At 52.6% G+C, this 26624-nt stretch overlaps 1 protein-coding gene across 1 annotated transcript in view; it reads left to right on the forward strand.

Moving 5' to 3' along the window:
* The window catches only part of PCDH1 (protocadherin 1), a gene marked incomplete at its 3' end in the record, with an annotated part of 52084 nt that extends 27647 nt beyond the window's left edge, over positions 1-24437 (forward strand). The window contains exon 5 of the mRNA XM_080627046.1: positions 24052-24437. Within this exon, the coding sequence (XP_080483172.1) occupies positions 24052-24437 (386 nt within the window). The remainder of the gene's footprint in view (positions 1-24051) is intronic.
* Between the last annotated feature and the right edge of the window lie 2187 nt (positions 24438-26624).

Below are 26624 nucleotides of genomic sequence, written 5' to 3' on the forward strand. Positions count from 1 at the left end.
AGGCTTGTCATGTAGGGCTGGGAGGCTGGAGAAAGAGGTGAGGCTCAAAGCAAGAGAGCAACAAGGTCATGGTGGGGACGGGAGAGATGGGTGAGGGACAGGAGGTCTGGGGGAAGTGAGATGCGGGAATAGGAAGAGTCAAGGAGGAAGATGGGTTTGGCAAGAGGCAGAAGGGTTTGGAATGATGTAGACGGGGGGCCCAACAGGATGGTCCGAGGTGGCAGCACAGGCAGCAGTGGAGGGGGTTGTAGCCCAGCTGATGGTGAGCTTGTGTGCCACAGTCAAGTGGTCCCACGGGTGCCCTACTGCAGGGCAGGGATGTAGGGGTGGCCGGGGTGTGATGCAGCTCTCTGTGCTGTGGTGGGTGTTGGAGCTGGGGGAGTTTCCCAAGGAGCCGAGGGGAAGAGCTCAGTGGCACAGGCTGGGGTGAGGAGATAGGTGGAGGATCAGGGAGCGTGGTCGTGGCAAATCCAAGAGCGACCTCCTGCTCAGGGCCTCCTTTACCTGAGATCCCCACCGGGGGTGTCTGCAGTCTCACTGCGGGAGAGCTGGCTTCCCCCTGCCCTGGCATAGCTTCAACCCCAGTTCTGCTCCTTGTGCTGCCTCTGTGCTGCCTGCCTGACTACCCCCAATGAGCCCACTTGCCAAGCTACCTTCTCTGGCCAGCTTAAGTTGCTTCCTTGGATTTGGCTCTGGCTGTGCACATAACATTGCTGTACCTGATGCCTTCTGTGCTCTTGTGCTGAGGGGAGGTTGTAGTGGGGCTGGCAAGTTCAGAGAAACCTCTGAGAGGGAAAAAGAGGACGTGCAGAGTGTTCTCCTGAAGTCTCCTCCTACTTCTGGAGCATCCTTGACTCTGGGACAGGTCTGTATGTGGTGTGAAAAGGGCTGAGAGTGTGTTCAGCTGGTCCAGGGAGCTGCAAACCTGCTGGGTCTCCCTATCAAGGAACACATGGGTCCCAATGTAGCCTGTGGTCTTGAAGGTCTCTTGGAACATCTCTTCCTTCTTCCCAGGTTAGTTTCTGGAGTAACACTGGAGTTTGCTATGCTATAACCATTGAAGTAAGGCGTGGTGGTGCCAGGTCTGGCAGGGTTCCCAAATCCACATTGCTCTTGCAATATGAGTTATCCTCCTGTCTAGGAGTGTCGTGCAGGTACCTTTCTTCCCAAAAGTACCAGCCAGTCAACTGGGAAGTGTGAAGAGGCTCCTGGAGTCCTGGCACATGACAACAGTACTGGAATTCCTAAGTTCCCTTTGAGTATAAGCCTGCACCTACAAGAGAGGCTTGAAGTGCATGTGGGCAAGGAGATGCCACATGGCTGTGCTGCAGGATATAGCAGGGTGGTGGTGCTGATGGGCCTGGAAGAGGAAAGTTTGGGCCCCTGAAGGTGACAGGCAACCCAGAGGTGATGAGGGAGGAGCAGGGCTCAAAGCAGAAAGAGGAAAAGCCAGGTGGACAGGGCTTGAAGCAACCTGCCTGTAGCAGCTGTTGGAACTGGATGAGCTTGAAGGTCCCTTCCAACACAAACAGTTCCATGATTCTATGAAGAGAACAGGACCTGGAGGATCTGCAGCAAGAGATGGAGGGCAGAAAATGCTGCCTGTATTGCTTGAGATGTTCATTGTCTGCCCAATGGGGATGAGCAGACCCAAGGAAGGCTAGGCAATACTGCCTAGGACAGTGACTCTCAGGGATAGAGCACTCAGGCATGGTGCCCACAGCATCACAAAACCCAACCTGCCCTATGAATTAGGCAGCTCACTTTGCACATGACACCCTGTGTATGTTCACAGCACCACACACCCATCCACAAACATCCACATATGATACAGTGTGTGCAGAGTCTCCCAGGGGATGACTGTAACCTTGTTCTGCTCTCCATCCCCCAGCCTGTCCTGTCTTGGCTCCCCTCACATGGCGGTGCTGGGATGTCAGGCTCCAGTGCCTCCAGCAGCCGTCCTGACCTGTATAAACCAGGATCAGTGCAGAGGCCATGGCAGGCCAATGCTCTGGGGAATCCACCAGCGTTAAACCTAGTTGGTCCTGTGCTCTGCAGGTAATCTGGCAAAGACAGTTCAATGAACCTTAGGGGCTGGGGTCAGCATCGTGATCCGTTAAGTAGGCACCAGGTCAGGCGATTTGGAGATTAAGAGATACTGGTCATGTTAGATCTGTTCATTAGAATAGGGTTTCCCGTGGTTTTCCTGCCCGAGATGTGGCACATCAGACACCTCCCTGGTGCAAACAAGGCATCTCTGCCTTGTTTGACCGGAGAAGGGTCGTATCTTCCTTCCTGCAAAGAGTCTCCAGTGATATGGGACCATCATGACCTTTTAGGGGACTGTCTCACCATGCCCTTGTCTTGGCTTCTGAAGCGGCACCAGCTCCTCAAAGAGATCAGATACTGTTCTTTGTGAATCTGGGAAGACTAAGCCATCCTTGACCTTATATTAAACTGAAGAGACGACTTGGATCCCACACACCCTATCTCGCGGCGCGAGCACAAGACTGACAGGACTGTGCATTTTCTAGGCTTTCATCTAGTTATAAATATCCAACATAACAGGGCTTCCATTGCTTTCTCCAGGAGATTATCCCTGCAGCCGAACCAATCTGATAAGCAAGTATGCAAGGCTATTTATAGCTCTTCAACTGGAAGACAGATCCATGCTTTTTCTTTGTAGATGGTTCTTCACTTGATTAACACACATATCAGTGTCCTCCTTTTTTGGACACTTTTGACTGTGCAGACTGCAGTAAAATGCTGTATTGCAGGGGCTGAGCCAGGTCTTTTTCAGGAGGAATTACGATGCTTCTGATGAAGACTTCTCCAGTATCTTGGCACTGATGTGCCAGCTCCTCACTCATCCCAGGCATTTGTCATCCCTGGTATTTTACCTAGCTGCCCACTGTTTCCTCCCCAACATTTTGCCATGCTGTTATCCGCTTCTGTGGGGTACACTGAGCTGGGAACTGAGCTTAGTCTCCCACTTGGCCACCCGTTGCTTTCGCTAAAGACATCTGCTCCCCCTGCATCACAGATTTGCTTTAGTTGGAAGGAGCCTGGGAGTGATTCTGCTCTGCAGAGGATCTGCCCTGCCATAATGCATGCAGAGCTTGAATGATGAAAGTGCCAGTCTCTCTCCATTGACGATGGGGACAATTTAGTAAGATTACAGGACCAAATATGTGCAATTTAGGAACCGTTACATCAAGGCTGTTTCGCTCGGTCCCTGTGTGGTGCAGAGGTACCTGATGATGTATTGCATGAAGTAGTTCTGAATTCAGCCCACAGAACAGGGACAAATGTTTAAATTGCTTTATCCCCATTATTTAAAGTGGGCACCCCATGCCATTTTTAATGCATGCCATCACAACCCCGCACTGAATATGTAATTAACAATCATCTCCTGAGCTTTTGCGATGCACTTAGTGCAGTAGTATCTGTACTTCACAGATGGTAATGAGTTTATCCTCGCAGCTCTCCTTCCAGGAAAGAGATTCCACCCTAGGTGGGGAATGAAACAGAAAATCATAACCTGCGTTTCTGAGATGGCTGCTAGCATTGGGTGACCCCCGGGTGAGCTGCTGCAGCACCCCAGTGCTCCGAGCCATGGGGCAGGTCTCCAGCTGCTCTTGGATGGCAAAGCTAAGGCTGCATCGGCTGCCTCTGGCATATGAGGCGTGCGCAGTGTGGCTTTGGGACTCTGTGGCAGAGCTAGGTGTAAAACCCTCTTGCCTGGTTCACAGCCGTAGGCTTTTCTGTCAAGACCAGTCTTTTTCTGATGGTCTCCTACCTCCTTTGAACACCTCAGCACAGCCTGAGTGTAGGAATTGAGATAGCATTGCCAGGGTTTAATTGCTGGACTTCATTAAACCCTTTCGGTCCAGATTATTGTTAGTTTCAAGAAAGATGGGTAGGTTGATGTAAGCCAGAAGGAGCAGCTTGTCTAACCCCTGCGTGACACAAGCCATGAAATTCCACCTTCTGATTTCTCCATCCCACCATGGCTGAGCGAGAGCACTCCTTTGGAAAGCTCCCATTTTGATGGCAAACTGTGGCAAGTGTGCTGGTGATCCCTTCCAGTGGCACATCCTCTCTGCCCCCAGTTTCACAAGCCTGCAACTTGAATTCTGCTTGAGCTGCGCTAGCTGCCTTATACTTCCATTGAATCTTACAACATTAAGAGACTCCTCACTTGATGCATACTTGTAGATCACATGCGAGCAAGTCAACATTCAAAGTTCTCTTTGATATGCTCAAAAACTGAGTCAAGTCCCTCACTGTGAGCAGAGCCAAGGCAGGATATTTTGGCAGCTGGGTCTCTCTTCTTTCCCTCCCACCTTTCCCTGCGCTCCTCCCAGCCATTGCCATCTGCTCATGACGCCACCACAGACCTGCAGCCCCATTCCTGGGCAGCAGCAACAACATCTGGCACATCTTGGATGTATGCGCTGCTTTTTGGCAACCCTTGCAATGGCAGCCTGGGGAGATATTTTCCTCCTGCTCCCTTTTGCTATGCTTCTGATTATAGTTCAGATCTTCCTTGCCTTCGTATCGTTTTTTCTCTGCATGATGGCCAATTTGCCAACAACCTTTTAGTGCTGTGGATGTGTCCAGATGATAGCCCACAGCTCTCAGCAGCACTCAGTGGCATCCATAGCAGCACCAGGCACAGAGATAATGTGACTGCTGGTGTTCATCTTCGTAGCCTCACAACAGGCATGTGTGTCCATCACACGCAAACAGAGCTGCTGCTGCTGCCTGGCACAGGGCTGTGTGTGCCCCCTACAATAGAGCACCTTGAGAAGGTGGCTGGCCCACAAGAGGAATCCCAAGCCAACAATCTCTTCTTACTGCTCATGGTGATGGGATGGATTTGCAGCACTGGGCAGCCACTACCTCCTGTCTTCTGCTTTGTGTCAGTCCAGTCATGAGCTTCTTTTTAAGGTTCTCACTGCTGTTGTTGTTCAGTTCCTTCCAGCCAGCAGATGGGACCAAAAAAATATGACTGTCTCTCTCCTCCTCTGGCAGAGCGAAGTCTCTGGATCTTAAAGCCTCTTCTTTTTTCTGCATTATCTGTAAATGTCCCTTTTGTCTTGCAGAAAGTGTTCCAAGCACATGTTCAGTCTGCAGATTTGTTTTCAAACATACCCTGCAGCACTTTTGCTTTGTTGCAGAGCACTGAGGAATGCTTTTGACTGGGTTTCTGTCTGGGCTGTAGGATTCAAGCAAGCTCTATGCCGTGTCCTGGTCAAATGCTGTGAGCCCACAGAGGTTGTCTGGTACATGGTTCTTACTGAAAGATCTCACACCGTTTAAGAGAACACTGAGGGTATGGCAGAGGGTAAGATAAATGGTGCTGTCTGTGGAATAAAGAAAGATGGTCTCTGGCTGGCACTGTCCCCTCTTTCTGACTGAGAACCAGCAGGTCACACGTCTAAGGGCTGTTGGCTTGGGTCTGACCAGTGCTTGGATTCCTCTCTAGCTGAAACTTTGGGATTTTTTATAACTGATCCTTTTTAACACTGGTTATTGACATCAGGGCTGCAATTACTGACTGTAAATGTTTTGTCATTACTAGTAGCTTCCGACTCCTGCTCTTGTTTAGGGTACGCATCCTGTCTGGGACCATCTTCTGCATCTCATCTACTTCTACAAATCACATCTGGGTTCCTCAGTGATCTTCAGCTCTGCAGGCATCTGCATTTCTTCATAAGAAATCATGAGCTTCTCTTCTTTCTTCACTTAATGTTAGTTCATCCCCAAAGGCAGCTTCTGATTCTCCTAATCACTACTGGAGAGAGATGTAGGGAAAGATTTTCATCGGGAGAGGCAACATCCGACAGACTGCAAATGGTCATGGATTACACCATCGCTATTTCAACACGCTGTTTCTGTCTGAGCTGTAGCTGCAAACTTGTTCTCACCCTAATGTTTTGCTTCTCCATGTTTTCCAGCATTCATGCCTGGGTAAACTCTGTTACGACAGAGCTGTTCGGTCAGAGCAGTTCTGGGATGCCACGTCAGCCAGGTCACCTTCCTCACCTTAGCTGCACCGAGGAGCCCAGGGTAAACAGGGTACAGTTGGTTTCTCTTCCCCAGACCGAGTAACAACTACATTGCTACTAGCTACAGAGAATGCCTTTAATCCTCTCAAGACCTTCTAAGAAGGATGCTCCTTGCTTCAGACATTGTCCAAAATAGCTTTAATAATTCATTTGACGGTGTCTGTCTTGTCTCACAGGATTATGTGGTAGTGCTCATGTAAGATTGTCTTCAGGTTCTCCAAGGAGCATTAGCAGATCCTGGACATCTCTAGAGGAGCTCTTTGAAGGACCCAAGTTTCCTTGTTGAATTCTGATTACTTTTTTTCACCCTTTCTGTCCCTGAGCTGTAGCTGCATTGTGTGATTATGGAAAACCTAGGCAGGACAGCGGTTCTCAGTCAGTGCCTGAGGGATAAAAAGCTTCGCATTTCAGTAGGAAGGTGCCTTCTCTTGTAGAATATATAGATCCCTATGGGTGTACGTGTGCCTCCTGCAGTTGAGATGGGATTTTTTGAGTTTTCTGCTATTCCTTGTGATCCTGTTCTGGGCTGTGACACTTCCATTCCCTCTTGCTGTCTATGGCAAGACGATGGAAATGAGTGAATGTCATCTCCCTTCTTTTACGTCCTTCACATTCTCCCTGCTGTGTACTTACTGGATGGAGAAAGTCCTGTCATTATTCTACATCATTACTCTTTCTTGCATTTGGAAGCACTGCCCGCCATGATCCTCTCCCTGCACTATCATGAGTGCACATCCTGGGGAGATGACCCTGCTCTAAACTTGCTGATTTACTGCATGATACCGCAGAGACCCCAGGCTTGGAGACTGTGCTGAAAGCCAGCCCAAAACTCACCTTGCTTTTGGAACCACGCTTCCCTGTTCACTCTCACCTGGCAGGACACGCACTCCTGCAGCCCTGGTGACATTGAAACATGGCACAAGGTGGCTGCAATGTGAGGTACAGTTTTACTGCCACTCAGCCTGCACATGATGAGGGTTTTCTTCTTTGCCTGGCAGTGGTTGCAAATGCCCATGCAAATGTTCCTTCTTATCCAGACCAAATCTAAACACCCCTTCCTTGGTACAAAGTCTGTTTTCCAAAGAGCGGTTTATGTCATCCTCAAACTATTCATGGGTTCAACTCAAGTTTGGTGAACTGTGTTACAGGAAGAAGCATTCAGAATTAGGTCTGCACCAGGAACAAGAGGGTGGGTCCCTTTTTCATTTATCCCACGTTGCTCTCCAGCGAGGACATTTCATCAGAACAAGGGGTTGGATGAAGCTCCCGCAGACACTTCTGTTGTGTCTGGGTTTGGATAGGAATGTTTTCTATATCATTTTAAAATCTGCATTTGAACAGGGCTTTGAACCCAGTGCCCTGCCCTTGGACAGGTTCTCTGGAGCAAATGCAGATGTGACCTAGAATGATAGAATCATGAAATGGTTTGGGTTGGAAGGGACCTTAAAGCTCATCCATTTCCACCTCCCTGCCATGGGCAGGGACACCTTCCACTACAGCAGGTTGCTGCAAGCCTTGTACAACCTGGCCTTGAACACTGCCAGGGATGGGGCAGCCACAGCTTCCTTGGGCAACCTGTGTGTCTCACTGGAACAGGACATCCATGGGGGAGAGCCAGCAGCTGAGTTATGAGCATTTCTGTTGATGAACCTGTTAACCACAGCCAGCACCCTGTGTGTTTTGTTAGCAAGAATGCCAGAATAGGCAGCTCCCCTCCTCTGTGTCCTGGTTTGCTCATCCCTGTCCCTGTGCCATGAGCCCTCTTGTGCCAGCACAGCAGTTTGGCTGCATGGCGAACTGGACCGGGGAGCTGATCAGGCTGAAGTTTTGCTGGATCACTCTGATTTTTTTGGCCATATTACTCTGAAGTCAGAGCAATTTTCCTAACCTGACTACTCTGTGGCTCCACAAAGAGCTGAACTTGCAGAAGGCAGGGCTTTGGCAGAAGGGCACTGAACAGCCACGTGAGGTTTAGAATACATCTAAACCAGAAACAGTGACTAAGTGTAAAAGCAACAGACAGCTAGGATCCCTCAGCAGCCCCAGACTATTTGTTGTTTTCAAAGACCTGCTTCCTTAGAAAGCTCCTTTTGAAGTAATTTGACATGCCATTTCCAGCTCCTGTGTGATCTAAGTCAGTTATTTCCCCTTTATCTGCCTCTGAATGCTCCTGAATGTCTCTATAAACCTTCCTGCTTGGCAATACCTCTTCCTATGTAAAGGGACCTGCATTAGTGTGGGATTTAAACTTAATGCTAGAGAAGCTTATGAAGTCACCCATTTGAGCTTCTTGAGGACTTCACACTGCATTTTCTTTCTCATAGAAATAGCATGTGGCTGAGTTTGAAGGATTGGTCTGGTGTAGATCCCTCAGGTGGAAAATCCCTCTCGTAGGCATGAGAAAGTGGATAAGGGATTCATTCCTGTCCTCGGCGAAATCAATGTGAGGTCAAATGTCAATCTCAGTTGTTCACTCTTCCCCAGGATTTCATCCTTTGTGCTCTCACTATTAATGAATTTCTCTCTCCATCTCCTTCCCACAAGCTCTCATCCATCCTGATTTGAAGTTGCCTCCAGTAAGTGTTGTAACGCTAGCTCTTTGCTTTACTTGCGGAGAGGACACTCCATAAATCTAACATTAGTCATGGCATCTGGCGAGAGATACCAAGGATAGGCTGCTTTGACTCAGAGCTTATCTAACCATATCAGCCCCTGTCTTTACCTTTCGGAGAGCTGAGGTTCCCCTGCAGGAACCAGGGCTCATTTCATGTGAGCTGATGCAATCATGCAGAGCCAGTGCTGATACAATACCAGTGTAGGGAAGCCACATGGTGCTGAGTTCCTTCTTCCCTGGGCATTGTGGTTGGACCCAGATAATCTCTGCAGTGGGCTTCAGCCTCACTCGTTATGGGAAAGGAGGGCTGCACCTCCCTGATGGGAGAATAGGACTGCCCAGGGTCTGATGGATACCAAGTCCTACATGGGTGCTTCTTCCACTGCCATATCACTGAAAACAAGGCAGATCTTATTGCTGGGCTTTGAGGCCAACCACCCCAGCATATCTCATATCTGCCTGGCTAAACTCAGTCAGTGTTGCTCCATCCATCCTGTCCATTGGGAAGGATTGCTCCACACAAAGTGCTCACTTCCAAACTGCACCAGGGCTCTTGTCTGGTAGAGAGCTGCTCTAACTGAAAATTAGCTGAACAATGAGGTGCTCGTGGTGGGTCTTGGGGATGCTTAGATTTACACTCAGGACCCTTGCTCCAGCAGAAGACTGGCATTATCAAGTTTAACTTGTTTCACTTTTAAAAGCATTTAGGATGAACTGCCAAAAATGCCGTGAGTCAGGAATAAATCAGCCGTGGTGGCCCATGTGTGAGAGGACATGTACCTCTGGTTTACTCTATCTGTTTTCGTATACTTATTCAGATATAAAAGGTTAAACATTCTTACATGGATGGCCATAAACCATCTGTACACGAAACACTGGGAGAGGCTGGGGAGGAGATCTGGCAAAGAAAAGCGGGATGAGCACAGATTCATAAACCCAACAGTTCTCAATCCATTGTATGTCTGTGTCTGTTTTCAATCAACCTTGCTTGGAAGGAAAAACCAAGGAGGCAGCAAGAGAAAGGAGGAAAGGGTTAGGATATGATCTTTGTTCAGGGATGTGTCAGAACAGCATGTCGTGTTGGTTTATAGCTGCAGAGGAAGGAGAAGATGGAGTAGGGAATGCAAAATGACAGGGAGCGAATAGATGTGCTATTTGCCTGATGTATTTTGCTGCTAATTAGTATAATGCCAATTAGACATAAGTAATCTTTTTTCTTCTTCTTCGGCTGTGTAAGTTATTGCTTGAGAATATGCCAGCTAAAACCAAGATATTAAACTTGGAGTGATATGGAGATCTCTGTTCCTTGAGGATCTCTAGATGAAATTACCCAGACAACAGGGATCTTGACAAAAGCAAGACTTATTATATCTCGAAAGAAAATGAATAAAAGCAAAAGGAATTGTATATTCTGTGTCTAGCATCTTGCTGCTTATTAGCCACAGAGGAAGGGGCACCCACTGAGATGCAGATAAATCAAGGAGAGAAGGCAAATATCTTGCCTTTCCTGAAACCCGTGCTGCTTTCATGCTATTGTTCCCCCTATCAGCAGCCATATCCTGAACCTTCCCATGCTCGGGCAGTTCCATGCTGCAGGTAAACCCCATTGGCCACACATATTCTATTTTTCATCTCCAAGCCCTGTTTTCTCTTTGCTAACCCACATCAGAAGACACAAGACTCATGTTGCTTTGCCTTTGGGCCCTCGGGACATAAACCTCCTTAATGATGATTAATGGCTTCCTTCAAAGGGTCAATTGCTGATCCTAGACCTCTCAAATCACAGATCCTTGTGAGCCCTCTACCTGCTCAGTTCCGAGCTGCTTTTTCAAACAGGTACACCGCTGCTTTGCTCGGTGCTACACACATCTATTGCTATGGACTGTGCATAAGGAGCAAACCTGCTATTACCACCTTCTCCCTTTTGACAAATAATCTGTAAAAATTATGCCCTTGGACTGATTCTGGAATTTTTCAGACATCTCTGCTGGACCGTGAAGTCAGAACCTTCTCGTGATCATCCTGTTGTTCCTTTGTGCTCTGCTTTGGGGGTGACAGAGCTGGCAAATCACCTTTGCCAACGCAAGGCGATGATGTATCCCCCTTGTCCTGCCAGGATGCTAGGCAGCAGGTTTGATCCTCGCTCATTCCTTAAAGCATGTTTTATTCATCCTATGCCTTTAGGACTGCCTCTGGCAGCTCTCCCTCGAGTGGTGCAAACTTTATTGCATCTCACCTCTAGCAGTCTGTAAACTGCAGCACTCAGGAGTAGCTGGAGGATGATATTCCCTATTGAAAGCGATTATCCTTCTTTCTCCCACTCTCCCACAAGTGCGCCTTTCTGCTGTCCTAATAACAAACGTAGGGCAGAGCAGTATTCCTCAGAAGCTGGGCTTTTCCCCTGGATCGTCCCAAACAAACCATAACCGGTCTGCCTCATTCTTCAACCTCCCCATTTGCATCAGATCACTGATATCCTCCTGCCTGCTCAGAGCTGCGCCTTTAGCAAGCTGCATTGACGTTGATACATCCTATTTTTACATGAGGAGGTGACTCCTGCCCTGCTGTGGCCATCACCACTGCGGATCCTTTCAATGCCCCTGTGGGGGATTATGGCAAGTGCTTCAATTCAGAATCTTTGACTGCCTGGGCTGATTCTTGGCACTTGTTGTGGCTGGACCACAGGAGGATGTGACCAGTGCATAGGCTGCTCCCGCCACGTCACAGCCACAAATCCCTCCCCATTTAGTTTCCACTGCAGATTTTCAACCTCTGAGTCTGTGGGTGTTGGAGGCATCAATAATGTGTGTGTTCAGCTGGGTTTATGGCACGTGTCCTCACTGCAGAGAAATGGGCTGGGTAGTTCAGAGGTTCAGGCTCTTCTGTGTAGGCTCTTTGAGCAGTCAGACACCCTCATTTGCTGTTGGGTCATTTTCATGACCATACCCCTGGTTTAATGCTTATAAAGGTGCTCTATGCTGGATTTCACCTGTGTTTGGTTCTCTGTGGCTGGGTATGGTATCCAGGTCTATGCGTGCGTCCTCCATCAACACAGACATTTCCTCCTCAAGCCCACGAGCATCAGCTCTGGATTTAATGCCCATCCCCTGTTCCTTCAAATATCCACCACAAATTCTGGCAAGGATCTGGCCTCTTCCTCCTCTCCATTGTGGCTGAGCCAGCCAGCATGTTTCCAGAGTCAGAACAGACTGCAAGAAAGCTGAAGCGACAAGTGAATGTGTTCACTTTACTCTTAAGCAGCCCAGGAAAGATCTGTGGAAAGAAAACAAAGCGTATGCATGCAAATCCATGCTGTCATTTCCTCTCTCCGTGGGTTTCGGCCTGACTCTTTTACAAAGGCTCTTCCTTCTCCCCTGCTCCGCTTCCCTCTGAGGGGTCTTGGTTTCCTTTGTTTCCAGCTCTCCTTGTTGGAGGCAAGCCCTTTTCAGGAAGTTGTGATTGCTTTTGTCAGTTAAACACCTATGTGACTTCAAAGGCCTGGAGCAGCACTTTGCTGTGTGGCTACCGGCTCCCCTGCAAGAATAATTTCCCCTGCTTCATTGTCCTGCTGGAGAAAGATTATTAAATTGTTGATGGAGAGTTAACAATGGTTTTGTTCAAAGGCAGACATGCGTACTCCCTGACACAAGAGCTTTAATACAAGCTTACAATGAGAGGCAGCCACCAAGGAGCAAACATAGAGTGCTCGTGAAACCAGAGCAGTGCTCCTAAGTCCCCCTTGCACATGAACTGGGGCACTTTGCAATGTGCTCCAAGGTTGAACATGTGGCTACAAGCCTGGAGGTGACAAAACTGGGCTTGATGGAAATGAGTTTAAAGAATAAATTAAAATATCATGCATTAATTCTTGCTCCTCATTAGCATTGAGGAACTAATGGTGGTGGGAGAGGACCACCGCTTTCAGGAGCAGCGGAAGGTCTGCACAGCGTTGGTATAAGGCTGAATCACTCCGTTCCTCCTGCTTGGAACATGCCAAGCACATGCATGCATCTCCCAGCCAGGCTGCAGCTTCCCAGCAGCTTTAGAAATCTGCAATGAGGATCATTATATAGACTGTACAGCCTCGGGCTGCTTGGCATTTTGTGTTATACAGCCTTCGTTTTGATTGCTTATCACTTCAGCAGATTTCCAGCACTAAGGCTTGAATTTTCCATGCTGGGTTTCCCTTGGGTCGATGCCTTTTTCTTCTTTCCTGAAGGTTTAGCAGAGGTGTTCCAGCTGTTTCTTGAGAACAAGACGTGCTGGCTCAGCCCTGCTAACAAACTGATTATAAGAAGTTCTTTTCAAGACCCATTAGCTTAACCATGCTTTGGAAGAGAGGTGTGGAATTTGGCACGGAAGCTGTCAGCATCAGTTGGGGGTTGCATGCCCCAAAATGCCTGAGTCCCAGCACGCAGCCCGGGGTACCTGCTCCCACGCACTGCTGTGTGGCCTTCAAACAGCAGCAGCTCTCAGGGTTTATGCATCCCAGCCCTCCCTCACAGACCTGGTGCTGCAGCTGCTGCTGTTTGATGGCATCTCTCCCCAGTACACTGGAGGTCCCCAGTTCTCTTTGGGGTGCTGGGTGCTGCATGGTTGTTCCTTGCCAATGGGAGCGCTGAGTGTGGCTTGCTCTGCTGCAGGGGCATGAAGCATGCATGGGCTCTGGTGTCAGGGTACATCCGAGCGTGCTGTGCTGGGAGAGCTGCTTTGGGGTGGGCTAGGGGGTCCAGGGTCCTGCTGCTGCTGGGTGACGGAGCTGGGCTGTAGGGTCCCCCACCCTGCCTGTGGTGGAGGCAGCTTTCTGTCAGACCTCCAGGCTGACATCCATGTAGAGCCGAGAGGACCCTGCATCCCCATGAAGAGCAGCATGGCTGGCACTGGGGATGGGGCTTGCTCCCTCCCTGCCCGCCTTGTCATAGAATCCCAGCCTGGTTTGGGTTGGAAGGGACCTCAAAGCTCATCCAGTTCCAACCCCTGCCACGGGCAGGGACACCTTCCACTAGAGCAGCTTGCTCCAAGCCCCGTCCAGCCTGGCTGCCAGCACAAAGGGATTCTTTCTTCATCATCTTCTCCCTTTTATTGTCCTTCCTGAGGTATGTTCCCTGCCTTTGTCCTGCTTCTTCCGTGGCAAACTGGCAAAGGCTCCGCCTCAAGCTCCAGTGAGCTCCCTGATGAGGTGCTGCCAGGCAGGGAAGCGCACTGCAGCTTTAATTAAATGATAAGGGCAGAGCCCCGGAAGTGGGGAGATAAGTGCAGGGTGGCTGTGTGCTGCCACACTTACCCAGGCTCTTTCTAATTAGCTTTGAGGAGCTCGGGAGAGGAAGATTAACCCTTGAGGGAGGCTGGCTGGAGCCATGGGCTGCAGCAGAGCCACGATGCTGAGCCCAGCCCCACACGTGGGGCTGTGATTCACACTGTGGGGTGAGGGCTGGAGGGGACCCCTCCGTGTGTTCCCCCGGAGCCCTGTGCCTGCACAGAGGGGCTGGGGCAGAGAGGATGAGACCCCTGCCTTACAAAGGCTCAGGCACAAGGTAGAGATCAAGGATTAGCACTGGTTCCTCCTGTAAAAGCATTTGCTGCTATAACATGTCCTATGCCTGATATCTTGGGGTGATTGGGTTGCTGCCCCAAGGCTTTCAGTGCAAGCAGGTAGAGTGTCCCCAGCCTTTGGAACCATGGCAGGAGCACGAGGCACAATCCTGCAGGAGCCATGGACAGGTCTTCAGTCCGTTCCAGAAGCCATTACATGTCTGTGATACTCTGAGAGGGGAATAGGGGTAAGAGGACCACTCTATTTCAGCGACCCATAATAATATGGACAAGGAGCTTCCCAGGACCTGGTGCCACAAGGGCCGTATTGCTGCTGTTCACCCAGACACAGCAGACCCTGGCTGGAGAGTGCATTGCATCAGAGGGCTGCGCAAGGGCACCTCAGCTATGGGTCGGTGAGTAGCCAGAGCTCTCACTGGCATGGGGATCACTGCTCCTGGCCCTGGTGGCCTGGCCCCTTGTGGTTTCCCCCCTCCCATCATCCAGCAGCACCAGGAGGCTCTGGGCGGTCCATCCCTGTGTCCTCAGGGAGCCCCTGGCTGGACAAAGGGGATGGGTCAGCCCCACAGCCCCAGTCTGGGACCCCCACTGGGAGGGTCTGGGAGCATTCCTGTGCACAGGAGATGAGGTGGGAACGTGGAAGGAGCAATTGTGTCGGTATTTGGGTAGCAGGAATGCGCATACAAGGCATGCATGAGCTGACAGCCCCAGGGGATGGCAGCTGGTGTTCCTCTGCCCATTTACATAACCATCATCGGCCTTCAGAGAGCACTCAAAAGCCAGGAGAGCCCCCTGCTCCTCTGCCCCTCCTCTTTGGGCATGGGGGGAAGAAGAGAGGCTGCTCTGCTGCCCATTGCTTCTTGTCAAGACCTTTGTGCACTCCTGAAGCTACTACAGGAGTTGTTACTTGCCTGGGCTGGATATTGCAGGAGCAGGTAATGAGGTTGGGAAGAGAGTTTGGTTATTGCCTGACTCCTTGACCTGCCTGGTGGTTATTTGTTGAACTGCTGTTGTCTGTCGGTGTGTTGAGAAGTTCTTCCTTAGCCAGAGGACAGTGTTTGGATATTACAGGAACCAGGATTTCATTTTGGAGCTAGGCTTGTTACTGTGTTTTATACAACGTGGGTGAAGAGGATCATAGAATCACAGAATCCCAGCCTGGTTGGGTTGGAAGGGACCTTAAAGCTCATCCAGTCCCAACCCCCTGCCACAGGCAGGGACACCTTCCACTGGAGCAGCTTGCTCCAAGCCCCTGTGTCCAACCTGGCCTTGAACACTGCCAGGGATGGGGCAGCCACAGCTTCTCTGGGCACCCTGTGCCAGCGCCTCAGCACCCTCACAGGGAAGAGCTTCTGCCTAAGAGCTCATCTCAGTCTCCGCTCTGGCAGGTTACATTGCCCAGTGATGCTCATTACCTGACTTGGTTCTTGGTTGCTTGAAGTTCTGGCAAACCTGAACTCCAAGGACACAGTTTCTCAGCGCACATGTGCCACTTACCAGGTATTTTGAAACATGGCAGTGAAATCTGCCCCAAGATTTCATTTCCAAAGGAGATAGGGAAAGAAATGGTTGTGGCTTTCCTCAAGAGTAAAGCAATCCCCGTATCCTCCAGCCCAGTGCTTCAGAGAAGCAATTTTCTGTGATCTTTTGACCCTTTTATTGTACCTTCCCCAATTCCTGCAGCCTGGAGGGTAGAACAAAGCCTTTTCTTCCCCAAACTCTGGGATATCTCCCAGGTAGTTCTGTTCTGTCCCTCAGAGGCACAGAAGGACCCTGGGGAGCCAATTCAGTTCTGCAACACAAAGCAGACCTTCATGAAGTGAATTAAGACTGCATGGACAATCCTAATTTTGGCATTTCCTAACCTTTGAACCCTCTAATCCTATTAAGGTAGTTCTGAACAGAATTATTCAGTCATTTAATGTAATAATTCTGCTTTTTATAGCCCAGCAAAGGTTACAGCCCCACTGTGAAAGGGTAGGAGATCATGTCAGTGGCACCACACAGCCCGAAGTCTATTATAGGGGGATTGAATTTGTCTCACTGGGTATTACAGGGGTTGCGGAGAAGCCAGGGGCAGATGGGGCTTTTGGGTGTCCCATGGGTGCCGTAGTCTATCAGATGACCTTGTGAGCCCTGCCTGGTCCCTGCAGGAACATGGCGAGTGTCCAGAAACATCCATTTGGGTGCTGTAATCACCTCCCATTGCTGTGGCAATGTGGCTGTGGGATACCCATCCTACCCAGCTGCCTGCAGGTTGCAGGGATAATGGGAGCAATAGGTGGTCCCTCCAGCTCCAGCTGAGCAGACAAGGGAAGAACAGGTCCTCTGGGAGCCAGGGCTCAGGCTCTCGCTGCTGACAGTGGTTTAGTGCTACCTGTGCTGGTGATGCTGAGGCTGGTGGGTGATCTGTCCACATTCATTACACGCTGGTTCTGCTGTCCCTTTGGCAGGATCTGGGAAGTCGTTTGCTCCATTGCTACAGTTAGTGTGTGCTGTTGTAATACACTCCAGGGGCCATAGTTTGATCCGTGTGTGCATCTGGGGGCTGACAGGCCATTAACTTAGGAGCAAGCTGTCGGTACTGGTGTTTGGATACTACTGTTTAGCATGAGGGGAGATGCTCAGCGCTGTAGGGTCTGAGGGAGACCGCTGTGCACGCTACATCTCTTGACTTTGGTGCCTAGGAGAAACCCATCTGTGTGCCGGCATCAGTCTGGGGATCTTTCTCAGTATTTATTGTAGGAGCGGGTGTTGCTTGTTATTGCCCCTAGAGCTGTAGGTGTGGCAGTGAACTGCAGTAACCACCTCTATGGGCAGTGTCGGGTTGGTTTCAGATACCAGAAGCCATCTGTCTGCGTGCTGTAGTGGATGGTGTTAAGTTTGGAAAGCCATCTGTCTGGGTGTTGTAGTGCTAGAATTGGTCCCCAAAGCCGTCTGTCTGGGTGTTGTAGTGCTAGGAATGGTCCTGCAAACCGTCTGCCTGGGTGTTGTAGGGATGGTGTTAGCTCAGTCGAGGAAAAATAGGGACTGACGTGGACTGCAGGGAGCTCTCTGCTTGTGCTTTCAGCTTCCAATATTGCTGTACTCATTGATCTCTGGAGCATTGCTGTGGAAACAGGCAGCAGTCCAGCAGCCTTCCCCAAGGCCTGGAAAGTGCAATTGGTGTTGTGCTTGTGCTGCTCCGGAGGTAGAGAGCTCTGGTCATGTCCACATGGGATGTGGGAATCAGGGGCCAGAAAGGAGACAGACTGAGGAGCTGCAGGAGAGCTTGCTGCTCCAGTCCCCTGTGTCCGGAGGGTGGGCATTCCCTGCTGGGGATAACACACTGGACGTGTCCACCTCATTTGTGAGCCTTGAAGGGGAAACCTGGTGTCTGGGCTGTTCAAAGGCGATTATAGCTCCACAGCTACCTACAGCCCAGCTTCCCTCTCCCGTGGGAAGCCATGTTGGGAAGGGGCCACCAAGCTCCTGTACACCAAGGGAAGCTCACACTGAGCTGGCCAGGTGGGGATGAGCTGTTGAGCATCTCTTACTGCCAACATGGGAGGACTTCTCCAGGCTATTAGGTCAGGCATGCTGCTGCTGGGAGGGAAGAACATGGAGAGGAGTAAGTCAAGGGGTGGGATCATGGAAGGCAGTGCTGGGAAGCAAAGACATGAAGAATAGAACAGAAGAGGATAAAACAGAATACGATAGGGTAGAGTGGGATGGAACGGAGTTGGATGGAATGGAATAGCTTAGACTAGAATAGAATATAATTAGAATAGGATAGAAGGAAATAGGATGTAATAGGTCATAATAGAATGGAATAGGATGGACTGGAATAGAATAGCAGTGGGGCTGCTGGGATAAGAAACCGGGATGTTGGAGCACACTATCCACATTGCTGTACTGTTGGGGTGTAGCGAAGAGGGAGCAGACCACGAAGCTCTGGCGCCTGGAGGAAGCAGCACCGCAGGAGGGTGGTATCTGGAGGGAACAGCGCTGTAAAACATGGTACCTGGAGGAAATGGCACCATTAGAACAGCAGTGCCTGGAGGCAAGACAGCAGCGGGAAGGAGGCAATACCTGGAGGGAGCAGCAGCACAGAACATGGCACCTGGAGGACGTGGCACCATGGGGGACCAGTACCTGTAGGCAGCAGCGCCGTGGGGGAATGGTGCTTCCTGGGAATGGTGCTGCGGGGAATGGCACCTGTAGAGAGCAGCGCCATGGGAGAGTGGCACCTTCGGCAACCGCGCCATGGGGGACAGTGCGTGTAGGGAACAGCGCTGCAGGGGAATGCTACCTGTTGGTAGTCGCGCTGTAGGGGAGCAGTACCTGTAGAGAACAGTCGCATGGGAGAATGGTACCTGTCAGCAGTACCGCGGTAGGGGAATGGTGCCTGTGGGGAACAGCGCTGTAGGCAGTGGTACCTGGAGGGAGTGATGGTGCAGGAGAATGGCACCAGTAAGCGATGGTGTAGTAGGGGAATGGTGCCTACGCTCAAGAGCTGTGTGGTGGGAATAACCATTGGAAAGAGCGATCTCAGAGGCTGTGTCCGTTGCATAGATGCAGTAGGGGCAGGCAGGGAGGGCAGTGCTGCTGGGATGGGATGTCATGGGAGTTCACCATGTGAGGGGTGTCCCAGGAGTGGTCTGCAGAGCCCTGAGGGCACAGTGTGGGTGAGGGGGTGTTTCCAGGTGTCCACACCAGGGCAATGGAGGTGGTAAAGCTGCCTGTACTGGAGATTACATCCTTCCCTGGCTGAAAGACAGCCACGTTAAAGGAAGTACCTTGCACCCCAGCTCTCAGTTTGCAGCCTGGGCCATGCTCCACTCCTTTACCCCATGACCAGGGCTACACAGCTTTTGGGCTCTGGACAGGGTTGGAATCAGTGGCCAATGTTCTCTGTGCCACCAGGTAGGGAAGATGACTCTTTTTGATCTAATGCTTCAGGAAAGCACCCTGCTTAGCCTCCTACACTGTCATATTTCCCATTTCTCTGTACCACTGAACCTCTGCAGTCACCCCTAGCATGCTCTGCTCCCCTCTTCCTCCCTTCCGGACTTTCTGCACCCTCTGCTGTGCTCTGCTGTGTCATATCCCTGCAGTCCCACTGTCTTCCCTCCCAGAGCTGCTCCACCACATCCCCTCACCTGCAAGATCTGGCCTCCTGTGCTGCATCATCCCTGCACACCACACATGTGGTGCCGATGTCTGACACAGAGGGAAGAGAGGGAGGACCAAACCAGGCTGCGGCTGTTGCAGATGGTGGCAAAATAAGCAGCTGAGGTTCGCTCTCAGCCTCTGTTTGAAGCTACCTGTCTTGCAGTGGGTGAGTGAACCTCAGCACATCCACCGCAGGAGATGGAAGTGCCTGCTGAATGAGGCTGCCTGCTTTTGTCTCACAGTGCACTGCTGAAATCCCCCACTAAGAGCTGCTACTATTAGAGGAGCCCTTAAAAGTGGCTGCAACAGGATGTGTCCCTGCCCTGCGTGGGGATGTAGAGAGAAATAATTAGCGTTGGCACCAATTTGTGCCTCTTCCCAGAGGAGACAGCCTGGCACCGTCTCCTTCACAGACTGCAGAGGTGCCCTGGATGTCTGGAGATGAGAACAGACTCACCAGCATCCAGAGCAGAGCCATGGCTCGAGAGAGCTTCCCCTCCTCCAGCCAGAACGGGGGCACAGGGTGCATCTTTGAATGCCCCATGGTGTGAGCCCCAGACTGTGCCCCCCTTTCATCTGGAAAACTCAAAAGGATGCGGCTTTTACTGCCCCAGATTCATTCCTATGCAATGTGCTGAGGCAGAGCAGCCCGGAGGGGGCTAATGAGGCTGCTGTAAGAATGCAAAGCTGTAGGAAGTGGGGAGCTAGAAGACTGTGAATGCCCAAACAACCACACAACCCTCCCGGCTGTGAAGTAGAGCCTTCTGGCATGGAAATGGCAATAGCAGGATGGGCCAGGCCTCTGAAGGAGAGGGCACAGACGTAGCTTTTACTTTGCATGGCCAGGATGCTGGGGAGGAATGGGGTGCTGGAGAGGACATGGCCATCCTCTTCGTCACCTGGGGTTCAAAGTCACAAAACTGCATTCCTGAGGTGGAGGAAGGATCCAAAATCCCAAGTACACTTTGTAAGGAGAAGTGGGCACCTTGCCCCAAGGGGGGTTTAGGGTCTGCCTCCTCACCACACTGCAGGGCACCCAGAACCAGCACTTTGTGGGCAAAATTCCCACCCCCAAGGAAGGATTTCTGCTTGCCTGCAGGGGCACAGCAAGCCTCTGAAGCACCACCAGTGTGTGCTGAGAATTAGGCCGCAAGGTCGTGCTTGCTGCTTGCTCTAAATCACAGCTATTCAGGAATGACACCCTGCCCTGTTCCCGGGCTCTTGAAGCAGAGCTGGTTGTGTTCATGGCACATAATATGCTCCTTTAGCAGCACAGCTCTGATGCCAGCATCTCACTGCAAGCGAAGAGACTGCACTGGAAAAGGATATTAGTGCCAGAAACAGACAATGGGAAAACCAGAATAAAAGACCCTGAACACAGCGTTCCTGCTTGATCCTGTGCTTTCTAAGCTGCTGTTGGCACAAGGCAATCACCATAGCTTTGTTCCCTGGAGAGGTAGCTTTTATTTCCATCCTGCAATTACCCTCCATGGACTCAGCAAAACACCTTCTGTCAGAGCAAGAAGTGACAGCACTCATCTGCTCCCCACCCTGGGAGTGTGCAGCACTGAGGCATGTCTGGAAGTGGAAACGGTGATGAGCCGTGTCATTTGTCTGGTAGGAAAGCAGATGAGACAGAGACAGCAGTATTGCCTCTTTAATAGAAGTGAAAGACAGCATAACATGACCTCAAACTGACCACATCAGTGGCCACCAAGGCATCCTGGTGGATCATCTAGGATGTGAGCTCTGGTCTCTGCTTTGATTCACACAGAGACGAAAACTGAGCAGTCTCACCTCTGTGTTTGTCTCTTGCAGCAAGGAGAAAGAAATGAGGCAACTTTATAGGAAATAGGACAGTTGGTCTGTGGCCAGCCCTGAGAATGACCCCAAAGTATGCACTGGCGAGCTGTGCTCTCACAGTGCCCTGTGTGGGCATCTTGTCTCCTGTGATGCTTGTGCTGCTTTTGCTGTCCCTTGCACATGCGCTCATCTGAGTGTGCCCGTTTGTGTTGCATGAGCGCGTTGGTGGCACCAGCTGGGCTGTATCTGTGTGTGTGTGCACGTTGCTGTTTGATGCACAGCCCCTCTGCTTAAGGTGCCACAAGCCGGGTGGCTTCAAGCTTTGCTTCAGGTCCCCAAGTGAGTCCTGCAAGGGCCAGTGGGCTCCAGGGAGGATAGTGTAAGGCTGGAGAAGGTAGTGAAGGGTCAGCAGTGGTGGCCAAGCAGCCTCAAGGAGGCTGGAGCAGGGCCAAGGGACTCAGTGGGTACCAGAGGGATGCTGTGGGATCAGTGCAGGGCCTCGGGGAGGGCTGGCAGAGGCTGAAGGGTGCAGGAGGATCCTGAGGGTGGGTGTGGAGGCTGGGGCTGTGCAATGATGTGACCCTCTCGTCCTTTTTCTGCTCCTCATTAGAGTCCCCTGAGCGAAGCAGGCTGTGAAGGGGGTCTGCGCTGAGGTATGTCCTTAAGGCTGCTGCCAGGATATCACAGCTTACGTGTGTGCCCAGGGACGGGACACAGGAGGTGGCTCCCAGCATTGGGAGGCCAGAGCCTCTGCAGGAACCAGAGGCACAAACTGGGGTGCCTCAGCCCCCTGAGGACAAAGGGATACAGCCACTGAGACAAAGGGATACAGTCACTGGAGGCTGTATTAGGGCAAGATATGCTCATGCACTGGTTTGTTGCTAACGTTGCCCCTTCTCCCATGCCCATCTCTTTAGTTCTCACTTACGACCCTTGACAACTGTTCCTGGCATTGTATTGAGCCTTCTCCTTCAGAGACCTTCCTCTCACCCCAGGGTTGCCTGTGTGTGAAAGCTGTGCCAAGGTGGCTGGGGGACATCTGTGTCCATGAGCCCCAGACTGGTGCAGGAGGGATGTGCTGATGAGGGCAGAGCCCCCGGCATGCTGTGAATGGCTCCAGTTTGCTTCTTCCCAGGGGTGAGGGGTGCCAGTGGGGCTGTCTGTTTGTTTGTCAGCAGTACAGTGGAGTGAGCTCCTGAGTGGAGATGGAGAGGACTTCTGTGAACCAGAAGGGATGTCTGCAAGTCAGAGCAGGCTCAGGCTCATAAGCAGATCACCCTTTCATCAGCACCAGCCTTGATCTCCCAGTAGGTGCTTATGGGCAGTGATGTGTCCCAGGCAGTGGCAGGGGGCTGTGTTGTGTCTCAAGATGGGGTAGGTGGCAAGCAGTGGCTTGTGTCTGGAATGACTCTTGGAGGGACACTCACCTCTGCATGGGAACACCAAGCTTCAGCCTCTGAAGACTTGTGACAGGTACTCCCTGTGTAAAGGATGCATGGCCAAGGCTCAGGAAGGTCTTGCGGCGTCTGGGGCAGAGGGTGGCTGGTATGTGAGGACGTCAGACCTCAGCGGTCAGTTTCTCAGCTGTGCCAGGAACAGGGAGCTGTTGATGCCCTCAGATAGATACCTGGCTCTCTCAGGCGCAGGTGCTTGGTGCTTGGGCACTCCTAGGCCAGGACTCATGGGTACCAGGTATGTGCAGCCTCTCTGGGGGTAGATGTGGGTTTGCCCGTGTGTGCTTCGCTGTGCCCAGGGATTTCAGGCTCTGTGGGAGACCAGCCGACGTCTGATGAGTTCTGGCTGGGCTTGGGGCTCCTGCTGAGGAGTGCCTGGGAGGTTTGCAGATGGCCTGGCATGCTGATGGAGAGCCTGATGGAGAGCAGGGCAGGGCTGGCCAGGGATGGTGCTCAGGAAATATGTCCCTCAGGGCAGTGAGGAGCCTGCCTATGTTTAGGGCAGTTCTCTGTCTCTGTGTCAGTGGTGCCCAAAGATGCTGGACTAAGGGGGTTCCTTGGTGGTGGTGCCCACCTTGTGGGGTGGCAAGTCCAGTGCCAGCCTGTCTCCTGCTGTGCAAGCCCAGGCTGTGGAGCTCCTCCTGTGTGATGCTCATCTGCAAAGGGGGTGAGCTCTGCCCTGTGCTCTGCCTCCATTTCTCTGCACACATCTGCTGCAGGGGGGGTGCTTGTCCAGAGGGAGCTGTGGCTGTGAGCCTGGACTGGAGGCATCGGCTGCCAGGAGCCTTGGGGTCCCCTCCCAGGCTCTGCTGTTCATCTCTGTGCTCCATCACAGAATCCCAGACTGGTTTGTGTTGGAAGGGACCTTAAAGCTCATCCAGTTCCAACCCCTGCCACGGGCAGGGACACCTTCCACTAGAGCAGCTTGCTCCAAGCCCCTGTGTCCAACCTGGCCTTGAACACTGCCAGGGATGGGGCAGCCACAGCTTCTCTGGGCACCCTGTGCCAGCACCTCAGCACCCTCACAGGGAAGAGCTTCTGCCTAAGAGCTCATCTCAGTCTCCCCTCTGGCAGGTTAAAGCCATTCCCCTTGGCCTGTCCCTACAGGCCCTTGTCCCAAGCCCCTCTCCAGGTTTCCTGCAGCCCCTTAGGCACTGGAGCTGCTCTCAGGTCTCCCCTTCAGGAGCCTTCTCTTGTCCAGGCTGACCCAGCCCAGCTCTCTCAGCCTGGCTCCAGAGCAGAGCTGCTCCAGCCCTCGCAGCATCTCCGTGGCCTCCTCTGGACTCACTCAAGCAGGTCCACATCCCTCTTGCAGTAACACGCATTCAGTAACATCCTCATGTCCCAAGCTGGTGGTACCCAGGTGTGTGTAACGATGCTCTCACTTGCTTCTCCTCAGATCTCCGGCCTTTGCCCGATGTAGCCATGACTGGGACCTGTACCCGGGAGTGCACAGAGTTCGGCCACTCCGATACCTGCTGGATGCCCGGCCAGTCCTCCCCCAGCCGCAGGCCCAAGAACGCCCTCAAACTCTCCACTTTTGTGCCTTACCAAGACAGAGGGAGTCAAGAGCAAGTCGGGAATGGCAGCCCCAGACTCTCAGAAGAGCGCAGCACCAAAATGGCCAACCTCCGCCTGCTCCCCACGTACAGTGCCTTCTCCAATAGTAGCCATGAGCCCTGCAAGGACTCTCCCATGGAGGAAATTCCTCTCACCCAGACCTCGGACTTCCAGCCAGCCACCACCCCCTCTTCCCAGACCACCAAGAGGGAGATCTACCTGTGAGGCTGGGCGTGAGGGGCAGGGAGCAGACGCGCTTCTGAGGCCAGTGTCCCGAGGAACACTTTAACCTTCAATGCTTTATCGCTCCGGTTCTCCAGGCAGGGGGCTCTGTGGACAGCAGGGCAGGGCGAGGCAGGGATGAGAGGAGCGCCTTTTTAACCTGTCCTTTCCCCGGGGCCAGGGGTGGGTGGGAAGGATGGAAGCATCTGAAAGCCCATTTCCGAGCACTTGTGGGTGCATGTCTCCGAACTGCTGCGCCGCCGGGGAGGGCTGGGCAGGCTCCTGGTGCAGAGGGCATGGCTGGGGAGAAGGGCTTATGTACCAAAGGTCCATGCAGAGCTGGTGAGTTCCTGGGGCATAGGGTGAGGGATGTCCCCACGCACGGGGAGCGAGCTGCCTGTCTCTTTGCTGTAGACTCCTGTAAATACGAAGCTTAGGAATGACATTCAAGTCCTGCCTGATCGAAACTTTTTATTGTCCTTGAAACAAAAGACATTTAAACAGAAAAATACCGAAAAAAAAAAGAAAAAAAAGAAAAAAAAAAAAAAAGGAAAGAAAAAGAAACCAGAAACCAGAAACAAACAGGGAGCAAGTTCCAGCTTTGAATGGTTTGCTGTGTGGAAAAGCCCGCGGGAGCGCAGCGTCCGGCCCACACTCATGTTCTATATTGTAAATAGAGATGTGACCAGTCCCTGAGACAGCAGCTGGGGAGCTGGAGGAGAGGGGCAGCGTCCTAGCCGGACTGCAGGGACTTTGCTGTTTCTCAGCCTGGACCTCTTCCTGAACGTTGTCACTGTGCCCACAAGCTGCAGGGTCCCTAGGGACTGCCCGGTGCCATAGGTGGGGTCTGCTTTGGGGGGGTTCCCTGGTGGTGGCCCTGTGCCCGGCGGGTGGAGGAGGGATGGGGAAGCCCCCAGTGAAGGGACCGGCTGGGTCCGGAGAAGCCCTCAGTCCCGCTCTGCTGGCAGGGAGGTCGTCATCGGCTGTGGCGTCTCAGCCCATCGCCTTGTGCCTCCTCCGGGGCAGGGGATGCCCATGAGGCCGGCTGTGCAATGCCTTCGACCTCCATCCCATCCGCCTGTAAGCCACCATTGCCTTTGTGAGGAGGAGCTTTGTCTCAGGGTCACTCCGGGGGCCGCCGAGCCCCTGCCCGCTGGACTCCTGCTGCCCTTAGGCCACAGGGCCACTCTCACGGGGTCCAGCTTTCTCTTCCATTGTCAAAGGTCCACCGGTGCCCCTGGCAGGTCCCCACTGCCCCGGCATCCTCTGCTCCCTTGCAGGGCACTCAACCGGGGCGATGGAGAGGACCCCCTTGCCCCTCAAGGGACTCCCCGGAGGGGGATGCCTGGGCACTCTCCTGAGCCTCTCTGCTCCCTCGGGAGCCAGGGCTTCCTGTTCTGGGGGACTCCATGGGCAGGAGGGGTCCAGGGGCCTCACACCTCATTCCTGGGTAGCCCTTCCCAGTCCTCCCCTGCCAGGATGCGGGGAGGGGCTGTGCTGCACCGTTGTTCTTCCCGTATTCACATTGATCGTCTTCATCTCTGGCATCTTCCTTAGGGAGCGAGGCCAGCGGTAACTGCAGGACGGTTGCCCCCGTGGCTCATCTCCGGTTCACGCAGTCCAGCACCGCGGGGCTCTGCTGGGCTCGACCGGCACGGGGACACCACAGGGAGCTGGCACCCGGCTGCTGCGGGTCAGAGACTGCCCTGCCATAGCTGTAGTGCCTGTTGGGGTGCAGCGCACCAGGGGCCCCCTCTTCCCAGCCTCCTCCCCTCCAGCATCCCTGTCTCGGAGCAGCTCCTCTCCCTCTGCTTGGGCAGCGGTGGCAAGATGGGGGCAGCTCCCCGGTGTGGCTCCGGTTGGCCTGAGGGGATGCAGCGGGTGACAAGAGAAGGGCGGCAGAAGGCGCCTGCTCACACCCACACCCCTGTGCCCCAGCCCTGCTCCTTGCCATCCCCGGGCAGCACCGCATCGTCCGCAGCCCTGGCACCTTGGGGTGTCACCGGAGGGGGCAGGACCCTCCTCCCGGCCTCCTGCTGCTGCTCCCTCGAGGCGGGCGTGATGCTCCGGTGATGTCCGGCCGGGCATCCCTGCTCTGCGCTTGCCCATGGTGGCCGGCCGGCAGGGTCCGTGTTCCCCCGGTCTGGCTGCCTGAGCAGGTCACGCTCCTGAACTTGTTTTTATTGTAGC

This window comes from Psittacula echo (genome assembly GCF_963264785.1).
Source record: "Psittacula echo genome assembly, chromosome: 11".
Lineage (NCBI taxonomy): Eukaryota > Metazoa > Chordata > Aves > Psittaciformes > Psittacidae > Psittacula > Psittacula echo.